Below are 18,943 nucleotides of genomic sequence, written 5' to 3'. Positions count from 1 at the left end.
CTTCCCACTGGACCACCCCAGGTGATGAAGTGAAACCCCCTAAATGCAAATAACATAAATGGGCTCTGGTTGTAGAGGAAAAAAGGAGACTTTTTGCTTCAGCAGAACACAGAGACAGTGGGTAGTGGCTTTGCTTGAGGAATTTTGGTTTAATGCCTCTATGAAAGGTTTCCAACGTGCTGCTGCTCCTGCTGTCATCTCCCACCTCCAGTTCTGCTTCCTGTGCAGCCAGGACACCCCACTTCAGGGCAGGGTGTTTTTTGGAGTGGTTGCTCATGGTTGTGGCATCCAAGAGATGGATCTGTGCAGGCTGATGTTACCATTCCCTCTCTGCATCCCTCCTGCTCTGAGCAGATGCCTGGAGTAGAGGAACAGGGCTGAGTTAGCTCCTCCCCTGGGTCGTAGGTTTCTGTAAGAAAAATGATTTGTTGAGTGTTCAGGGGTAAAAAATGAGGCAGGCTACTGAGAATTAGCCTCAGCCCTGGCTCCTGACATCCCTTAATCCTCCACTTCCAGCTGCCTGCTATCAAGTAAGCAGCTTCAGTGAGGAATTTGTAATGAACACTGGGCTCAGAGGTTCCAGCATCAATTTCACAAGATGAGGTAGCTGCTTTGTGTTCTGTCTTTAGCTCTTCTTGGAAGAGATTAAACTTCCTTCAAAAGAAACTCAGGGAACTGAATAAAATATGCATTTTCCTTTCTAGAAAAGAGGGAGATGCACAGTCACTTTGATGCATTTTTCTTTTTCCCCAGTGAATTAGCTGAAAACTTAATGAATATTCTGTAGCTAATTATGGCACTGGACAACCATCCTCTCCTGTGTGTCATTGCAGTGGTGTGTTCCATGTTTTCCTATTGCTGCAGAAGGAATTCTTTCCCACTTGCAGTAACCATGGACCTGGTGGTTCACCTGTAGCTGATCCATTTTTGGGGTCTCGATTCCAGGAGTACCCAGCCCATCTATTGTGCCTCCTGTCACAGGTTTTGGGGAGCTGGGGAACAACTTATTAAAGGTTGTGGCTGCTGTGGAGTGGTTTTAAGTACTTGAGCTCCATTAACCTTGTCAGGACTGCTTGGGTGCCTAAGTGCCAAGTGGAATTAGTGCCTTAATTACACTCTTGCAATCGAGGATTAAGAACATTTGCATTGAAATGGGAAACTTCCAGGAAATCTCTTGATGAAAAACCTGCCACTGCCTTAAAAGACACCCAGAGGTTGAAATTCAGAGCTGTGAGCTGGTGTAGAAAGAAAATTCAAATATTTCCCTTGTCACTCAGGGGAGAGCTGCTAGTTTTGTGCCTGGTGAAACTGCATCTTGTAAAAGCTCAGTGGTTTTTGTTCTGACAAACTCACACAATTTACCTGCCCAGTGAAGGTTCCCCTAAAGCCCACGCTGTAAATCAGAAAAACTGGTGTTTTCAGTGAGAAATGTAGCTGAGACAGCAATCTGTTTGGTGTCTCTGTGTTGGTACCAGCTGCAGCAGGCAGGCTGGCTGCCACATCCCTGGTCCAAGGATGTCCCTGCCATGTGGGTCACAAGGTTCCTTCCTTGCCTGCCAGCAGCCTGAGCTTCCTGAAACATCTGGTGATCCTTTGGGTTTGGGTGTTTCAATCCAAAGGCTTTGCCTGCCCTGGGATTGGTTTGTGGGACCACAGTGAGGTGTGCTTGGCATCCTCTGCCCATGTCCCTTGCCCAGAGCTGGCCCTCGTTTCTCAGCTCTCATTCCAGTTTTCCCTTTGCCTGTTGGAAAAGTTTTATGGGTTTTTTTGTTTTTTTTTTGTCTAGGGGAAAAGCAGTGAAGTGGTCAGTGTTTCTGCTATTCTAACCAAGCATGTTCATCAGGATCTTAATCAACTTAATCACTGGGCTGATTATTATCTCTAGATCCCAACATTTCCTCTTGTTTTTCCTGTGCTAAGGTCAGGAATTCTTACATCATCCCTTGTGTCAAAGCCCTTTTCCCTTTGCCCCTGATGGCAAGATTTCCTCCATCCTGATTAACTTTTACAAGTCAAAGCTTTTGTGTTCCCACCTTACAGGTTTGCTCTGTGGCTCTTGCAAGTGGCCAAGCCTGTTAAAATGACAACCCAGTGCTGAACTAAATCAATCCCAGACAAATTAAGACAATTTACCAATTTTGCAGGAAGAATTAGTTGGTGTTCTGGTCTGGGAGGCAAATGTAAAACCCAGCATGCTTTATTTCTGTATTCAGCAGCAGGGTTTAGACATAACAAGAATTATATTTGCCAGCTCTTTGAACCATATCAATTCATCTGGAATTAGACAGGTATCCAGGGCAGCTTTTCCTGAGGCAGGTTTGCAAAATACAGTGAGCCCCAGCAGCTTCTCAGCTCCTCTGTGCATAGAGGATCCTTCCAGCCACCCATCCAAAGGATTTTTGAACATGCCCTCAGCACAGACACCCAAATGCACAATGACTTGGAGCTCCTCTTATTTACAGGTCACCAGTTTGCAGCCTGCACGTGGATCTAAATTACCCAGAACAATTTCAGTCCAGTGCTGCCACATCTTTCTGTTAACTTTGCCAAGTGTATTAGCTCAGTATTTCTGAATCAAAAGTTTTTGATTCTTCTGTGTAAATAATTTGTGCTCTGAGGGGCATCTTGTTGCTGTAACAACCTTGTGAGATTAGCATTTTCCAGAGAGTCTTTTTCAGGAAAAGAAATGTCTGGCCTCAGTGTCCTTGCTAAATTCAGCCTCTCATTATCTTCTCTTCCACTTTACGTTGCATCTTCCAGCACTTCAGAAGTTTTTATTTTTAAATTTCTGGAGCTTTATATAAAAAGTCTCTCCAAGGGCTTCACCATGCTGTGTCACATCCTGCATGCTGGAAACAACCTTTGCACCCCAGGCTAACAAATCATTTTTGGCTTTGTGTGTTGCTGAGAGTATGAAAATGTAGCTGTGAAGACAGTGAATTGATTTGATATTCTTAAAGGGGTTTTGCCTGGTTTTTATTTTTATTGAGAGTTCAAAATAAACCAGCATCCAGACATTGTTCACTCTTCTGAGTGGATCACATTTGGCTGTCTTGCTTCTCAAGTATTCATGGGTATTTTAAAAAAAGCACAGATATTTGGAGAGCTCTGAGCCTGGAGATCCACCACAAACTGGTTGTGAAATAAAAATTTATATCCTAAGTTCCTTTCCTTTTTCTGTGTGTGTTCAGATTTGTAATTCTGGGATTTGTACAAAAACACAGGCTGGAGAGTGGTATGAAGCAACAATTCCTGATCCTGCTCCAAGAGAGTTTCTCAGAGACCATATTAAGCCAGGAAATGTGTGTGCTTTTATCACTAGTGAACAGTTGCAGAATGTTTTGAAATAAATAACCAACTTTCAGTGAGTCCTCGTGCTGTGGGAGGAAAGCACATGCTTGGAGGAGGCTGCAGCATGGGAACTCTGAAGTTCAAGTGCTGAAATGTGCCTCAAACAACTTGCTTTTCTAATTTCAGTTTGAATTAATAAATTGAGCACTCTATTTTTCAGGCCTTTTGGCATTTGCTAGGCTGGGTTCAGAGGAGTTGAACCAGCATGAGTACCACTGCTCCAAGAACCCTGGAAGATCTCCAAGTGTCAGCCAAGGGGCTTTATTCCCATTTACAGGACTGGTGGTGTAAGCTGGGTGTTAATTTTGAGATGCTTAAAGCAGCTTTAATGCTGAGTTTTGGTGGGTTTTTTTTTCATTCAGCCCCTGGCTCTTGCACAGGGTGTTCAGCACCCTTGTGAAATTGCTGCTTGAGTCACTTGTTTCTGGTGACCTCTTCCATCCCCTCCAGACCATACACCACATCTCTTGGGAGATGATTTCACAAGTCAGCAACTAAAAAATATCCTAAATCTTCATTAAACAGCTCTGCTCACTTTTTCCTCCCAGCAACCCCAAAATAACTCACTCTTGTTTGCTAGAAAACCCAGAAAAGGGTTGAAAGGGCAGCTCCTGCTCAGCTGGACTCAGCTCATCCCTGTCTGACCCAAACATTCATCCATGATCCTCAAGGATGTGAGTGCAGGAGCTTTTACAGGCATCTGTACAGCTCCTGGTTAATCTTTGCTCCAGTTGGGGTTTGCTGCTGTGGTGCCAAACACATCAGGATGAAATGGAAGCATCAGGTGGAGGTGTTCTGTGCTTGACCTAATGCATCCTTATTTTTCCCTCCTATTTTTTCCAGCCAGCTCATTAAGCTGTAATGAGGCTGCTCACTGTCACTGGAGGTGTCTTGTACTCACAGTGAGTTTTAAGCTGTAGAAGCAGCTTGTCTGTTCTGTTTTGGTTTTTTTTAAAATAAATTTAAACCAAATCAGCCCTATTCCTCAGTTGTAGAAGCTTAGAAATAATGAAGTCTTAACCCTTGGCACTTACTTGGAATTGCAGAAATTAAAAAAAAAATACTGATAACCTTTAAGCCCAGCTTTGTAAGTGGCTTTCAAGAAAAAATATGCTGCTGGTGCTGCTGTCTTGTCTGCTGAGCTCGAGCCCCAGGCGAGTTTGTACAGCAGGTTATGAACCCCTTAATAATAAGGATTTATAATGGGACTCTTGATATATTCTTAATTATGCTTGTGCTGCAGGGTGTCATTATAATGCACTAACACCATACATATGGTGGGTCGTGTGCCACTGAGTTCTGTGTGGTTTTATTTAATTATAGACTTTTATCTGAATAACTTTCTAGCTTGGTGTTTCTGTTTCTTTGATGTGTGTGCAGGCTTGGGCTCTGGTTTCTCTTCCTTGGTGAGCAGGCTTCTGGACTGGGAGGTTTTAAGCTGCTAATTTAGGAAAAGATGACAGAGGGAGGCAGAAGACATTGACCCCATGTGGGGGTTTTGCTTTGCTGTGTGCAGAGCTCAGAAAGAGATGGATGATGCTGCCTGGTCCCAGAATTGTATCACAGAGGAAATTAAACCCAGGAGACACCAGGCAGGTGAGGTTTTGAGGAGAAACCTTGTGGTACTGTCCTGTGACACTGTGGTGGCACAAAGTGACAGCCCCTGGTGCTGCAGAGGTGGGGATGCTTTGGGTGATAGCAGAGGGGAACTGCTTAACTGCTGAATGACAGAAACATCCCAAGGACAGGGGAAAAAATAGGTATTTTCTGCTAGTTTGGTTCCCAGAGGCAACCTGCTGCTAACTTCAACTAAATCCCCCTGAGATGAGAACCTGGAGCTCCTTGGTGAAGCTGCCCAGATACCAGGGGTTGATGCAGTCTTAGCAGCCTGGGAAGAGCAATAGAATAAAAGCAATCTGTTACATTTCATTCTATTCAAACCTGATTTAACAAGTTTCACATTATTTTTAACCCTTCATTGGAGTTTCTCCTCAGTGCCCCTGAGTTAGCTCCAAAACCTGTTTGTTTTTCAGGATAAAAGCATCAGTGGGGCTTTCCTCTGTGTATATCTGGATTTTAAGGGCAATACTCAGCTTTTCAGCAGTAAGCTCATTGTGTAAAGGAGCACATATGTGTGATGTGTGTGTGCAAAGCTTGGCCAACATAGCCTGGTGTCTTGGGCACATTTGCAACCCCCTGGACACACAAACCTCCCCTTCTGGTTTGGAAGTGAGGAAACTCTGATCTGCTCTGAGCAGGTTGGGGGCTGAGCTGCAGATCACTTCTTACACAGCCATGTAGCAGTGGGACAGGGGGTGGTGGCTTTAAACTGGAGAGGGGAAAATTGAGGTTGCACAGCAGGAAGGAATTCTTTGGGGTGAGGGTGCTGAGCCCCTGGGTGCCCCCAGAAGCTGTGGCTGCCCCATCCCTGGCAGTGTTGGAGGTTGGATGGGGCTTGGAGCACCCTGGGCTGGTGAGAGGTGTTGGGGTGGCACTGGGTGAGCTTTAAGGTCTTCTCCTTTAAGGTCTTCTCCAATCCAAACCATTCCAGGGTTCTGTGCTCATTGTCTGAAGCAACTGGATGCTCTGACCACCAGTTTTTCTTGGAGGTGATGGAGAGAGGGGGAACCCTGCTTGTCACCCATCTGGGGTAGGATATTGCTCTCAGCAGCATCTGCTGACCCCAGTGCTGCTCTGCCCATGGATATGTGTTTATTTCTTCTCCCAGGACAACCTTGCAATGTCCTTGGGAATAATCACTGATGCATACAGAGAATAAGAACAAAACTTCTCCATTTATATTGCTGGGAAATGTGTAAGGGCTTTTCAGCCCTAGGTGAGGTTTTCCTAAGCTCCTTCTAGAAAGCTCCAGGAGCACAAAGATTCCTCTGAACCCGGGTGAGTGTCACACACCTGGAGTGCTGCTCAATTTTGTGCTTTCTGAATGAAACTTCCTCTCCCTGCATGCAGATGAGTCTCTGCAGACAGCTCCTCTGCTTTTTATTTTGGTGATAAAAGACCCTGGGACTTGGTTAATCCTCCTCTGTCTCAGTGGAATCACTGCCTCCAAACTTCAGCATTTGCTTTGGGGAGGAAAAAACTGCAGAGATGACCATGGACACCCCAGCTCCCCATCCATCAGGGCAGGGGAGATGCAGTGAGTTGGGGTTGGCTTTTTATTTTGCCAGACTGGTGTCAAAATGGCCTCAGTCTCACCAGCAGAACAAACCTCAGCTTCCAACGTGTCCTCTGAACTGGATTTTACTGGCCTTCTACAAACAAATACCTTTTTCTCCATTAATCAGAACTGGGGCACTGGGGATAAGTTTGTTTTAAGATGAAATTGTGTTTTGGAGTAAATTGCCAGTTGCTATGTTTTCGTGGCTGCCTGCCTGGGTGGAAGAGTTTACCACTGCCCCAGCCCTGGGATCACTCTCAGCCACACCCAGCTCCTTTTTTTTCCTGGGGGTTTGTTTTGCTTTTGTTTTATTTTGTTTTTTCAGAGTATTTTTATTTTTCTGCAAAACGGAGGCAAATATGGAAATAAATGGTTGTGCTTCAGTCCTGGTAACTGCTCTGCAGCTCCTGCCCATCTCATCCCTTGTTTTGGGGTTTAATGAAGGACACTCATCCTTCCAGCTTTTCTTTTTCCCAATTTATTTCAGCTCTGCAGTAGTTTTCCCCTTTCCTAGGGAGGTTTCAGGGCTTGTTGGCTGAAACAGCTTTACAGCGTGGAGCCAGCTACCCCTCTGGATTTGGAATAACAGATATGATTGTGTTCATTTAGGAAGCAAAACACTTCGTAGCTTAATTTCTGTGGTGTTAAAAAACCCCCAAACAACCCAATACTTAAAAAAAAAAAACATCTCAAACCCACCCCACAACCTGTGCAGGGATGCTTGGTGCTTCAGTGGAAAAAAACAGGTTAAGCCAAAACAAATCAGCACTGACTGTTCAGGCTACAACTAAGTCTGAACTGAAGTGCTATATTTAAACCTGATATTTTTGTATTTTAATAATTAACCACTGAGAAGAGCCTGAAAAAAAAAGCCAAACCAAACCAAACAACTCTAGCTAAGGCTGTTTCTAAGGTACCTTCTCTTCCATGGAGTCCAGCTGAGGACCAGGATACTTTAGAGCATTCATTTCCTCTTTAGGCTTGTGTCCACCCCCTGTGTTTTTTCCAGCCTCTTAATGGTTAAATCAAGCTGACAGCAGCAGTTTGAGTTGGTGTGTGACTGCTTAGAGGAAGGTGGTTTTGTGGGGAGCTGAGGATATGGAGCAGGATTTCCCTTTGCACTCATTGTGGCACAGACTGCCCAGAACCTCCTCTGGATCCATCCCACGTTCAGCAAAGGGTGGGGTTGGGAAAGGGGATCCTTTGCCATGTGCTTATTTCCTTACCAGTTCAGTTGTGCACAGCACAAGGCAATTCCCTGCTTTTGAGGAAACGTTTTGGGGGCATTTTGGGTGCTGCAGAAGCACCTGCAAGTCCTCCTCTCAAAGCTTGGGGGCTGAACCTGCAAAGCAGCCGCTTGGATGAGGGGAAGGCAGTGGGATGGAAACCAGGGAGCTTGGCCTGGCACCCAGAGCTAATTCACAGTTTGAAGGCAGCAATGGAAAAAGGGATGCAGGGGAAGGAAGCAAATTTTTCACGCTGTCAGACCCTGGTGATCTGCCCTGAGCAGGGGAGCTCCCAGCAGAGAGGGTGATGAGCCTCTCACAGTGGCCTCTTGGCTGCAGCTTTCGAGCACCTCTCGCTTCTCTGCATGGGCAAGAAGTTGTGTTTTGAAAACTTTTATCTGCATAAAGATGGGCAGAGGCCTTTTATCCTGTACCATCCTCTCCAGGACCTTAGGCATTGCTCCTTCCAGTGAGAAACAGAGCAGAGGAGCCACCCTTTCTTAAAATAAAGTTAAAACTTTCACAATGCAGGATGAAAGTTAAGAGAGAATAAAGCTGCAAGTGGGGAAGGGGAGAAGAAGGCATCCAAGTGTGGAGTGTGGTGGAGGAGGGCAGAATGCTCAACACTACTGATGCAGAAATGCTGGGAAATAAATGGGATTTCTTTGTGAGGAGCAAGCAGTGGGAGGGAGCTCTACCTGGCTCTGCCACCCAACCTTCAGAATTGTCACTCTGACCAAAGAGGAGCTGCAAACGTGGGGTTTGGATCTGCCACAGGAAGATGCTCTGTGCTCTTTGCCTTTCCTAGAGCTGGGTCCTGGCACAGAGATCTGCAGAGCCCTTTGCCTCTCTGGCTGGGAGGCAGCTGGAGAGAGCTGGGGCTGCTTGAACAAACATGGTTTTCTTCTCACCCCCCCTTTTCTCTTGCTCCCCAACTATTTGTGGGTTTGGTTCCCCTCCCCCCCCCCCCCCCCCCCCACTTTTGGTGACTTGTTATAGGACAAACTTGGCTGGAACCAAGTGATTCTTGCTCCAAATGATCCCATGAGACTCAAGTACCCAGAGGTTTCCAGGTTTGCTGAAGTGAAGTCTTTTAGGTAAAGATTCTAGACAGCAAGATCCAGCTTAGAAATACAAACCTTGTAGTGAAGCTAATGGAGATCAACCCTCAAAGCTTAATGCCCTTAAACGTCTGGAGCTTGTCCTGAATTGATCCCAAGACCCAAACTCTGCAGTGTTGTAACAACATCCCAGAAATCCTGGGTTACAACAGTACCAAAAGCCCTTGCTCTGACTTGAGGTTTGTTTTGCACCATCTCTAGATTTCCTTCCAGTCTTGCATATCCTTGTTGTGCTGGTGACAAATCAGGCCCTGTGGAATGTCAAGGTGTTGCTGGGGAGCATTTACTGCTTCAGAGGGGGTAAGGCAGGAGGGGGTTCTTGTTGGAATGGTGACAGGCAAAAATGTCCATTGTGAAACCCAGTCAGTAACCTCTGCTGTGAAAGGGAAGGCAGTGAATACCTCCCAGTGACTCCACCTGCTCTCCAGGCTTTGAGCAGAAGCTGCTGCATCATTTGTGCATCCTCCAAGCTCCATCACAACTGGAAAATGGAAAAGAGTTTTTACACCCCAGCCTGTGGAGGGGAGCAGGGCTGATGGAGTCAGGATGATGGCCATCAACTCCTCCCACAGAGGGAAGCAGTTGGTAATTGTGGTAGCAGGAAAACTCAGCATCATGAGGCAGACCTTAAATTCAGGGTTTTTTTCCTCTTAACTGGTACCAGTTGCTGATCCCACATTCTGCTGGTGGTGCTGCAGAGCTGCTGATTTATCAGCCTGAGGTTAGCTGATAAAAAAGACCAAACAACTTCTCTTTGCAGCTCTCAAAGTTGTATTTCTGGGGCTTCCTTATTCAGCCCCAGTGAGTTTAAAGAACAAGATCAGGTGACACTGTGACCAGCTGGGTAATTTTTATCTGAAGGACTGGCTGGTGATGTCAGCAGTTGCAAAACAAACCACCCTGTCTGTGCCTGATTTTTTTTCTCATTTAAGGGCTGCCTCTGTCCACATGCAGTGGGGATATTTTTGCCTTTTATGTGGCCTCGTGCTTTCTGAGTGCATCATTTTAAACCTTGGATTAAAGCCTGAAATCTTGTTTCTTAACCAGATAGCCTGTGGGCTTTGTTTAAACTTGTAAATGATTTCAGCAAGTAAAAGCTTTCATGTCCTAGACTATCATATCAATCCCCTTGGTCATTTTTAGCCTCCTATGAACTGAGGGATGTGATCCCTCATCCTGCCACCCTGGGGTCAGGGCTGGATGGATGGGGTCCAGCCTTTCTCTGAACCCTGCTGGGCTCCAGCAGCCCAAGCAGAGCCCAGTGCTGAGTTCAGGTATCTCCCAGGGTCACGTTTGAGTTCTGGTTGGAGCCAGGGACACAAGAAAATGAATTCTTTAGCCACGTGTACAGCAGCCCCATGGCATCCAGTGACTTCAAACCCCTTCCTTTTACTGGAATCTCTTTTCAGAACATACTTCACTTCCATACACATTCATATTTTCAGTTCTGATTGTGGTGGGATGTGGCAGTGAGTGTATTGTGAGCCTGGTAGGAGTACTCATCCTCATGGCTTTTTAGGGACAGAGGACCCACATCCTTTAATAACTCTTACACAGGTCACACAAATTCCTTCTCCCTGCTGAGCTTTAATGCTGCAAGGGTGCTGCCTGCCTGCTTCCCACACACAGGATGGATGTTACTGGAGACCTGACTTGGCAGAACCCTTTTAAGACTGTCTGTTTGGTTTTATTTTCACCCAAAAACCCCTTTTTTGTGGAGCTGAGCTTCAAGCTGCCATTGATCTTGAATGGGTGTCAAGCTCCTGGCTCCCCACCACGTTCCCATGGATTTGGGAACTCCTGCAGCTGCCCTGAGCAAAGCATCTTGCTGGGATGTGGGCACTGCAAAGGGGCTGAGGTCCAGGAAAACTTGGATCCTTCCCCAAATCTCTCTTTAAAAGACCAGAGGGGAAAAAGAAAAAAAAAAAAAGTAATGTTAAGAGTTCTTTCCCCCCCAGCTCTCTGTTTCCAGTGGATGTGTGGGCTTTTCATTCAGCAGCAAACACTCTGAAGAGCCTCACAGGAATATTTTCTTGGGACATTTCAGGAATCTCTCACTGGGGGCTTTTAAAAATTATTCTTTTTATTTTCTGCCTGGTTATAGATTGAAGACTGGGGTAAGCAAGCAAACCTGAGCCTCTTAAGTGTCTCATTTCTCTATGGAAAATATTTAGAAATAGTGGGTTTGAGTGTGTTAGGTTATTGAAAATTCTGAATTGACTGAACTGGGCTGCAATTTATTGGGTCTTTCATCTTAACACAATTAACCCCATCACTGCCACTGCCACTTTTCCCTCTGCATTAAGAGCCTTGATTTACACATCCCCCTCAAGAATTGGTTTTGTCAAGTTTCTGTTCTCATTTATGAAATTATCCTGTAGGTTCTGTGAAAACTATAACTTGTTTTAATTTTCTGTGTGTGGCAAATGCAATCATTTCTATGCAGCACTTAAGCTGACTTGGAAAGACACCATCCCAGGAGGCTGTTTGCACCTTTTTTTCTTAATTGCATGAGGTTTGCCTTGAGCTGTTGACTTAAATTGCTTAAATCAGGGGATGGAATTGTCTTTAGCTCCCTCTCCTGGGTAGATAAAGGCATTTGCCCCCATGATGCTGCTTTAAAAACCTGATTTACTTTCAGACTCTTTCTCAGCATCTCCCCTCAGCAATCTCTGCACAGAATTGGGCAACCCGGTGGTTTAAAAACCCACAAAAACTCAAAACAAACCAAAAATACCCAACCAAACCCAGACTGGGGTGAAGGCAAATTTCCTTTTTGCATCCTGTGAAAGAGTGAAGTGCATCTCTCAGCTTTGCTGCATGTTTGGAGAGGGGGAGCTGAGGAGTTTGGGGGTTCTTCTCCTTCTCCTTCTCCTTCTCCTTCTCCTTCTCCTTCTCCTTCTCCTTCTCCTTCTCCTTCTCCTTCTCCTTCTCCTTCTCCTTCTCCTTCTCCTTCTCCTTCTCCTTCTCCTTCTCCTTCTCCTTCTCCTTCTCCTTCTCCCTGACTTTGTGCCCCAGAGGGATGGGTTTGTTGGAGCTGTTTGATTTGACCAGGTTGTAGAAGGGAAGGCTCTGAAGTCCCAACCTCTCCACATCCCTTCTGAAGTCACCCATCCTTACAAAGACTTTTCCAGGCAGGGTGTTAAGGGTCCTTCAGTACCAGTTCTGGGTTGGAGGTATCTTAACATCCTTTCCTGGATTTCTTTGGCAGGCTTGTGGCAGGTTGAAATCCCAGGACTGCCTTTAACTTTTCCTCAGGCTTTATTAATAATGCAGCATCTGCTTTTTTTTCTTTTTCTTTTTCTTTTTTTTTTGTTTTATTTTCAGATTGAGAAAATCATGAGTTCCATCGGCGAAGGCATTGACTTTTCTCAGGAGCAGCAGAGGATCTCAGGTAGTGTACCCAACTCCTTGTGTATGTGTCCATACTGGTTGTGCTCTGTACAAAACCAAGGTGCTGGTCCTGCATGCAGAGCTCTTTATTCTGCTTTGGCTCCCAGAAGGGAAGGGAAGGCTCTGGCACAGACAGAGGAGACTTCAGCTTCCCAGCATGATGCTCAGCACTGCTACCAACTGTCTTAATTCAATACTCCCCTAGGTGGATTAATTTAATTTTACACCACAGAGCTGTCCTTCCTTCCCAGCAGGCTTCTGGGGGAGTTTTTCTGGGTGCAGCTGGTGCCCTCACCTGATGGGAAAGGAGTGGGGGACCCTGGTTACCCCAGTGTTGATCAATACCCAGAGACAGCAGTGTGGGTGCTTGTCAGGACTCTTGTTTTGTTTGTTCAATCTGTCTGTTTATAAATTTGGGGGCTTAATATTCCTGTTTTGGATATGCCAAATGTTGAGATGATATTTTGCATCTTCAAATAGCTTTAAAGAAAGGTTTCCTGCTGAGAATTCTGGAGTTTTAGTGGTGATTTTCTGATACCTGAAGTGATTTCTTGGATACCTGAAGGACTTCCAGTCCTTCCCTTTGGATGGAGGTGGAAGTTGCTGGCACTTGTGTGTGCTCTGGGACACTTCTTGTGCTCCTCTGGGAGATTGTGGCAGCAAAATCACCTCTGGAGTGGCTGGCTCATTGCTCACACAGCCCAGAAACCTCTGTGTTCTGATACTTAAACCTTCACTTCTAGTCTTTGTCCAAGGTAAAAGAGGAAGATGAGGTTTTCTGCAGGTACAAAGGAAAAGAAAAAAAAAAAAAAGCAATTTGCAGCTGACAGATGTTGTAAGGACTCCAGCCAGTATCCTAGGTACAGCAAGTTCTGCTGATCTTCTGGCACCTACAATTACAGTTCTTTTCAACATAGCCTCTGAGAAAGTTGAACTGATTGCTTCCACTTCCCTCCTGCCTTTCAGAACACATTAGTCTCCAGTTTCTGTTTTTTTCTGGTGGATAACAACAACATTTTCTTTAAACAGTTGGTCTGAAAAGGGGCTGCTGCATGTTTGTCTTCTGACTGGTCTCATAATCCCCACAACAATCTTGCTTTTCTTTCCCATTCATAGTACAGAAGGAAGATCCTCTTTACTTCTGGTTTTTGGTTGGTTTTTTTTTGTGTGTCACATAAACATGGGTCTGTCTGCTTGGAAACGAGCAGAACCTCTTTCTAGGATCCACATCCCAGGATTTTGTTCTTTAAGTCTCCCAAAATCCTTTCAGCCAAGGGATGGGGATTTTATATTTGAAGTTACACATCAGAGTGGTCATAGCCAGGATGTCAGATAGCCACAGATATCCACGTTATCCCCCTGGGAATTCACCCATCCCTGCTGCATGGTCACTGCAGGACATGTTTGGAAACAAAGCTGCTCTGCAGGCATGGTTGGGGTGGTTTTCCTCTGGGAATTGTGGGCTCCAAGGTGCTGTCTGGCTGCTGGGGAGAGGCAGGAAGGAGTTCAGGGGACACTTGAGTCCTGCAAGGTGTCCTTCAGAGCCTCTTTGTGTTTCAGAGATGAAGGAAGATTTCTTAGGAAACAGGAGTGCTTGAGCAAAGCCTGTGCAAGGCAGCTGGAGTGACCTGGAGCTTACCCAGGGGCTGGGTTTTAGTTGGTTTGCAGTAGAATAAAGCATGAAGAGCTGTTTCTGCCACCCAGTCTCTAAAACAAACCTTCTTGCTGGAGTTGCAGCAATTTTCCAGCTTTTCTGCAGCCCATCAAATGTTTGCCAGAATGTTTTATCACCCCTTCTCCAACCTCCCACCTGTAAAACTCTACGTGCCCTGTCATTGATTCAGATCAGATAAAATCATCACAATTTCTTTATATTTCACCTACATACTTCTGTGAGCTTGAAGGAGTGTAGTTTTATTAATTTAATGATAAAACTTTTCCAATAGCTTGCAAGATGACTTAGTTGTGCATTTTGTCTTTGCTTTTTCCAATTTCCATAAAACAAGGTGAAGAAGGAATGGCAGTGTCATTCAGCCCATTGATTTTCCTCCAGCAGAGCAGTGTCCTCCTCCAGCCATGTTTCCAACTATTATAACTCTTCTCTCTGCAATGCAGCAGCAGAGCAATGAGAGACAATCCTGGGTTCAGACACCCTCAGATCTGTAAATGTTGTAATTAGGGGTGTCTGGGAATAGTAAACCCTGCACCAGGTTTGTGTTTGGGATCCGGGCTGGAGCAGCAGAGTTGAAACCAAATCTCAGTTTAAAATCTTCCTTCATTGCTCCTGCAGTGACCTGACTGTGTGCCTTGGCTCTGCAGCCTCCAACAGGATTGTTTTGCCACCTTTTTTCCTCTACATTTCAGTCCTTTTGAGGAGAAGTTGGAGGTGGGACTAACAGAGGAAGGGTGCTTTGATCCTGGTGCAAACATCCCTGGATGTTTCTCCCTGTTCTTTACAGAGTGGAGAAATCACCAACCCTTTCCCACCTGATTGTCTTAACATTTCCAAGCTGCCCAGGAGAGTTTATTTTAATTCTTTTCTTCCCAGGATGCAGCTTTGCTCTGGAAACCAGCAGTCTGGTCAGGAATCTGTCCCCTCCACAGCTGCAAGCAGAGCCACATGTCCTCAGAGCATTGTCTCCCAGGAGGAGCAGAGTCTGGGTCTCCTCCTTCAAAGGAGGAGATAATTGCTTGGCTTTAATGGTGCCTTTTGAGACAGAGCTTTTTGTAGTGAGACACAGCCTACAGAGCTTGATGAAATGGGTGCTGATGAACTCTGCTGCCTGGGGACCAAAGGTGCCTGAATATCATGTATGGCTCAAAGGGGTTCAGAAAATTTGCATCCCTTTCCTTTGGTCAAACCACCAGCTCTGGCAGTGCTGTCCCCTGGGGTGCTGCCTGGCTGACAGAGACCATCCCAAAAGCTGGGAATAATCCTGCTTGTACAGGGAGTGGATTTTGGGGGGTGTCTTCCCCGGCCACTTCTGTTAGGGCAGCGACCGTGCTGGGAGCAGGAGTGGGGTGATCCCAGTTGTAGGTCAGCAGGGGTGTCAGGGTGGCTGTGCCCTTGGGATGTGCCACGTGCCTCAGCTTAGGCAATGCTGGGCTTTTTCTGAGTATTCCTGTAGGAATGGATACCTCCTGAACAAGGCTGCTGGGCAGGAGAGCTGCTTCCCTCCTGTCCTTTAAATGTGACTTCTCTGCCTTGAAATCAGGAGCAAAACCAAAAAGCAGAACTCAGGAGCTTCTTGGCTTTTACTGCAGCGTGTTGGAGGCTGCTGGAGAGCTGCCACCACGAGGGATTCTGTCCTTTTAAATCCTTCACCTCCAAACTGCTGCCTGGGAAGTGCAGGGGGTGGGAGATGCTAACACGGAGCCTCACGGGCAGCTCACGCTTGCTGTAACGCAGCTGATCCCCCCTCCCATTGTCACTGGGATTTTTGGTGAGAAAGGATATTCCCTGTATATTCCCAGTGGGAGTTTAACCTGTGCCTGCTCTAGACTGACCAGGGCTTATGCTTTCTGGGGTGAAAACCTTTGCAAGGGGGTGCTGGTTGGGTTTTGGGGCTGATGCAGTGAAACCCTTGCAGCATTCAGCTTTGTGAGAAACCCTCCCTTCCCCGAGCCCCTCCAGAGCTGTAGCAGTGCCTGTGATGGATCGATAGCATCAGTGAGAAAGGTCTAACATGGAGGGGAGAGGAGGAGCCAGCCCTTCAGCAAAAGCTGCTCTTGTGCAGGGAGGTTTCAGCAAGATGGACACTTGTCTCTGGAAGCAGGAGCTGCCTTATCCTTCACCCAGGTGTTTCTCTATGGGTTGGGCTGTGTTCTGCTCAGTTTGGGATCCCTTGTTGGCAGATCAGCTGCTGGGACTTATTCCCTGTTTCTCCTGCCTTCTCTGTGAGTGCAGCTGGGTGGGCAGAGCTCTGCCAGCCCCTTGGTGCCAGGGTGGAGGCTGCCGTGGGGTGACTGCACCCTGACATTTTGGGTTTCCAGCACCTTTTGGCTCTTGCTCCTCAGGACTTTGCCAGGGCTGCTTTAATACTTCAGATCATGACACAAATATGGAGGGAGCTGCAGGCAACTTTCCAAATGTTCTCACATTCCCAAAAACCAGGTGGATGTTGAGGGTATGGGGACTCCTGACTGGTTGGGTGTCTGGAATTGCTAATTTGCCTGTAAAGGTAAAGAGCCTTTGCAGTTACTGCAGAGATAAGTATGTTTGGAGTCTGTTTACACAGTTATTGCATAGAACTGACTCTAGGAGAAACCTGGACCCTTGGAGTCAGGCTGGAACTAGCCCAGGCCCAGAGACACTTGGTTTCAGTCCCTGCTGTGCCCCAGACCCCCCATACAGATTTGGGCAGATGTTTCTGTTCCATCAAGCTCTCCTCTGTAACACAGGGTACCAGAACTTGCCATGGTGTTATGGAACAGCACATGGGGTGTTACACTCCTGAGGCCCCTGGATGATGAGACCACTAGATGGATCCTGGCCCTCTCATTTCCTGTTAGAGCTTGTAAGAAAGTCTTCCAAATGTAAATCCTGAGGGTAGGATCACAGAATACCAGGCTGGAAGGGACCTCAAGATATAAGCAGAAGGAAAGAAGTCTATGTTGGATCCATGAGTGCTTTTTGGAGGCTGGGGAATTGAGGAACACCATCTCAAGGGATGCTGGATTCCACCTAACCTTTCCCTTAAAGTTGTTTTTGGCCTGGGAACAGACATTTGGACTCAGTCTGTGTGTCTGAGTGGTTTGCTGTCACATGGGTATTTAGCTCCAAAAGCTGCTTCTGATCATCTCTTCCTTCTCAAGGTGGGCAGGGGGGTGCTGGACTTCCAGCAGAAACTCAGCCCCCCCTGTGCTGCAGCTGCTCATCCCTCTGCTGCTTTTCAACCAGAAACCTGAGTGCTGCTCATTGGGTTACAGACATTTGTCAGGCAGCATTTCTGTCCCCAAAAATAGAGGAGAGGAGTGGTCTGTGCTCAATAAATCAGGTTGCTGCAGGCAGGAGCCATGCAGCACTGGACAGGGCATTAATTCTCCTGAACGTGCCTGGTGTTTGACTTGACAGAAGAGGGAGAAAATTCTTAGCAATCTACATTTGGCTGATTGATCTTGGTTCCAGTAAACTCAGATGCTGGCTGTATTTCTTCCATCAGCTGGCATTAATGACTGCTTTCTCCATGCACATCCATCCTGCCTAATGCACTGCCTGAATTTCCAGTGGGTTTAAGGACCTTCAGCTGACCATCACCCCCAGCTGTGGCAATACCTGCTTGGCTTCTGTGCTCACCTTACCTGTGGAGAGGGGTTTCAGCAGCACTTGCTTGCCCTGCCAGTTTTAGCTTGGTCCTGTGTCTTCAGGCCACACCAGGTCATCTCCAACTGGGACCAGTTTCCCATGGGCAAACAGGGGGATGCTTTTTATCTGGCACAGCCCATGTATTTATTTCTTCCTCCAAACGGACTCAAGCTTTGGACTAAAGGTCATTATTGAAACAATAACTTGGAAAAGGACCTATAAGAGCCCCACTAGCCCTCTCCCTTTCCTGTTTTCTTTGAAGCCTGCTGCGTTACTTGAAAAATGTCTTGCAAGAGGAACTGAAGTGCTTGGCTTGGGTTTTTTGCACCTTTTAAATGCTCTCATTATTTCTAACTATGTTCTGTCGACTGTTCTCCATTCTGCCATCTGCAGACTTTGAAGGTAAAATCTCTCAAATGTGGGGCATAAGAAGGATGGAGCTGAGAATTAGGAGTTTGTTTTCTTCAGAAGTTGTGATACCAGGCTCTTGATGGGAGGCACAGTGACTGGGATTCAGCTGCTCCTGTTGTCCTTGTAACATGCAAGTATCAAGAGTATTTTGGACTTCTTAGGATATTTGGGGGCATCTCTAGTCTTCTTTTTAAAGTAAACCCTTCATTCCCTTCCCCCATTAATTTTCTCTTGATTTGAAGGTGTTTTAAAACCAGAAAAGCTGCACCTGGAGCCACTGTAGTTTTCCCCTTTAAAAGCAAAACTACGTTTACAAGTGTACAAAAGGCTAAATAGTGTAAATAATTTTTTAAATGAAATTCAGGAGCCCGGAGGAAGGAACTGCTGTGGTTCATTCCCCCTGCCAATACCCAGACTGCGTCCAGAAATGCTGTAGTAGGCAGCAAGCAGTTTCCTCACCTTTTTCTTGATAAATTAATTCCACGCCAGCCACAAATCACTCAGAACTGGCAAAGCAGACCTGGAACACGATTTTTTTTTAAATTTTTTTTTAATAAACTCAAGCAGTGCAGCCCATCACCGTGGAATAAATACTGAGAAGTCAGTGATTTTCACCAGAGAGTGACAGAGCCGCCGTCTCCCTCCCCTCTCCTGCAGCTTCTGCTGCCGAAGGCGGCGGCTGGGAAGGCTGGGAGGAGGGGTAAGAGGATGAGGAGAAGGGAGGGACAGAGCAGGAGACAGAGCAGGAGCCGGGACCGGCAGCGGATCGGGCTGGAGCTCGCTGCCTTCAGACAAAGCCCCTGCAGCGCTCGGCGCGGCCGCGGCATCTCCGGAGCGGGGAGGCGGCTGCCGGAGGGAAGGATGGAGCCCATGGCATGAATTCCAGGTTTAGATGCTGCCCTCCCTCACGGGCTGTGTTAAGGGAGGGAGACGGAAACCTTTTGTCATCTCCACATTT

General features: G+C 46.5%; 1 protein-coding gene across 8 annotated transcripts in view; it reads left to right on the top strand.

The window, feature by feature from the left end:
* The window catches only part of ANKS1A (ankyrin repeat and sterile alpha motif domain containing 1A), a 104,103-nt gene that overhangs the window by 55,424 nt on the left and 29,736 nt on the right, over nt 1-18,943 (top strand). For 7 of the 8 annotated variants that reach the window (XR_003988564.1, XM_030465372.1, XM_030465368.1 and 4 more), the window contains one exon: nt 12,204-12,270. Coding sequence is in view for 6 of the 8 variants with exons in the window: in XM_030465372.1 (XP_030321232.1) it covers nt 12,204-12,270 (67 nt within the window). In the remaining 2 variants the exon portion in view is untranslated. Of the gene's footprint in view, nt 1-12,203; nt 12,271-18,943 lie in introns of those variants that run through there. The other variant, XM_030465371.1, reaches the window with a different exon arrangement.

Source organism: Calypte anna, chromosome 26 (genome assembly GCF_003957555.1).
Source record: "Calypte anna isolate BGI_N300 chromosome 26, bCalAnn1_v1.p, whole genome shotgun sequence".
Taxonomy (NCBI): Eukaryota; Metazoa; Chordata; class Aves; order Apodiformes; family Trochilidae; genus Calypte; species Calypte anna.
Note: the sequence above shows the minus strand (reverse complement) of the source record. Positions and strands in the feature narration are given on the sequence as shown.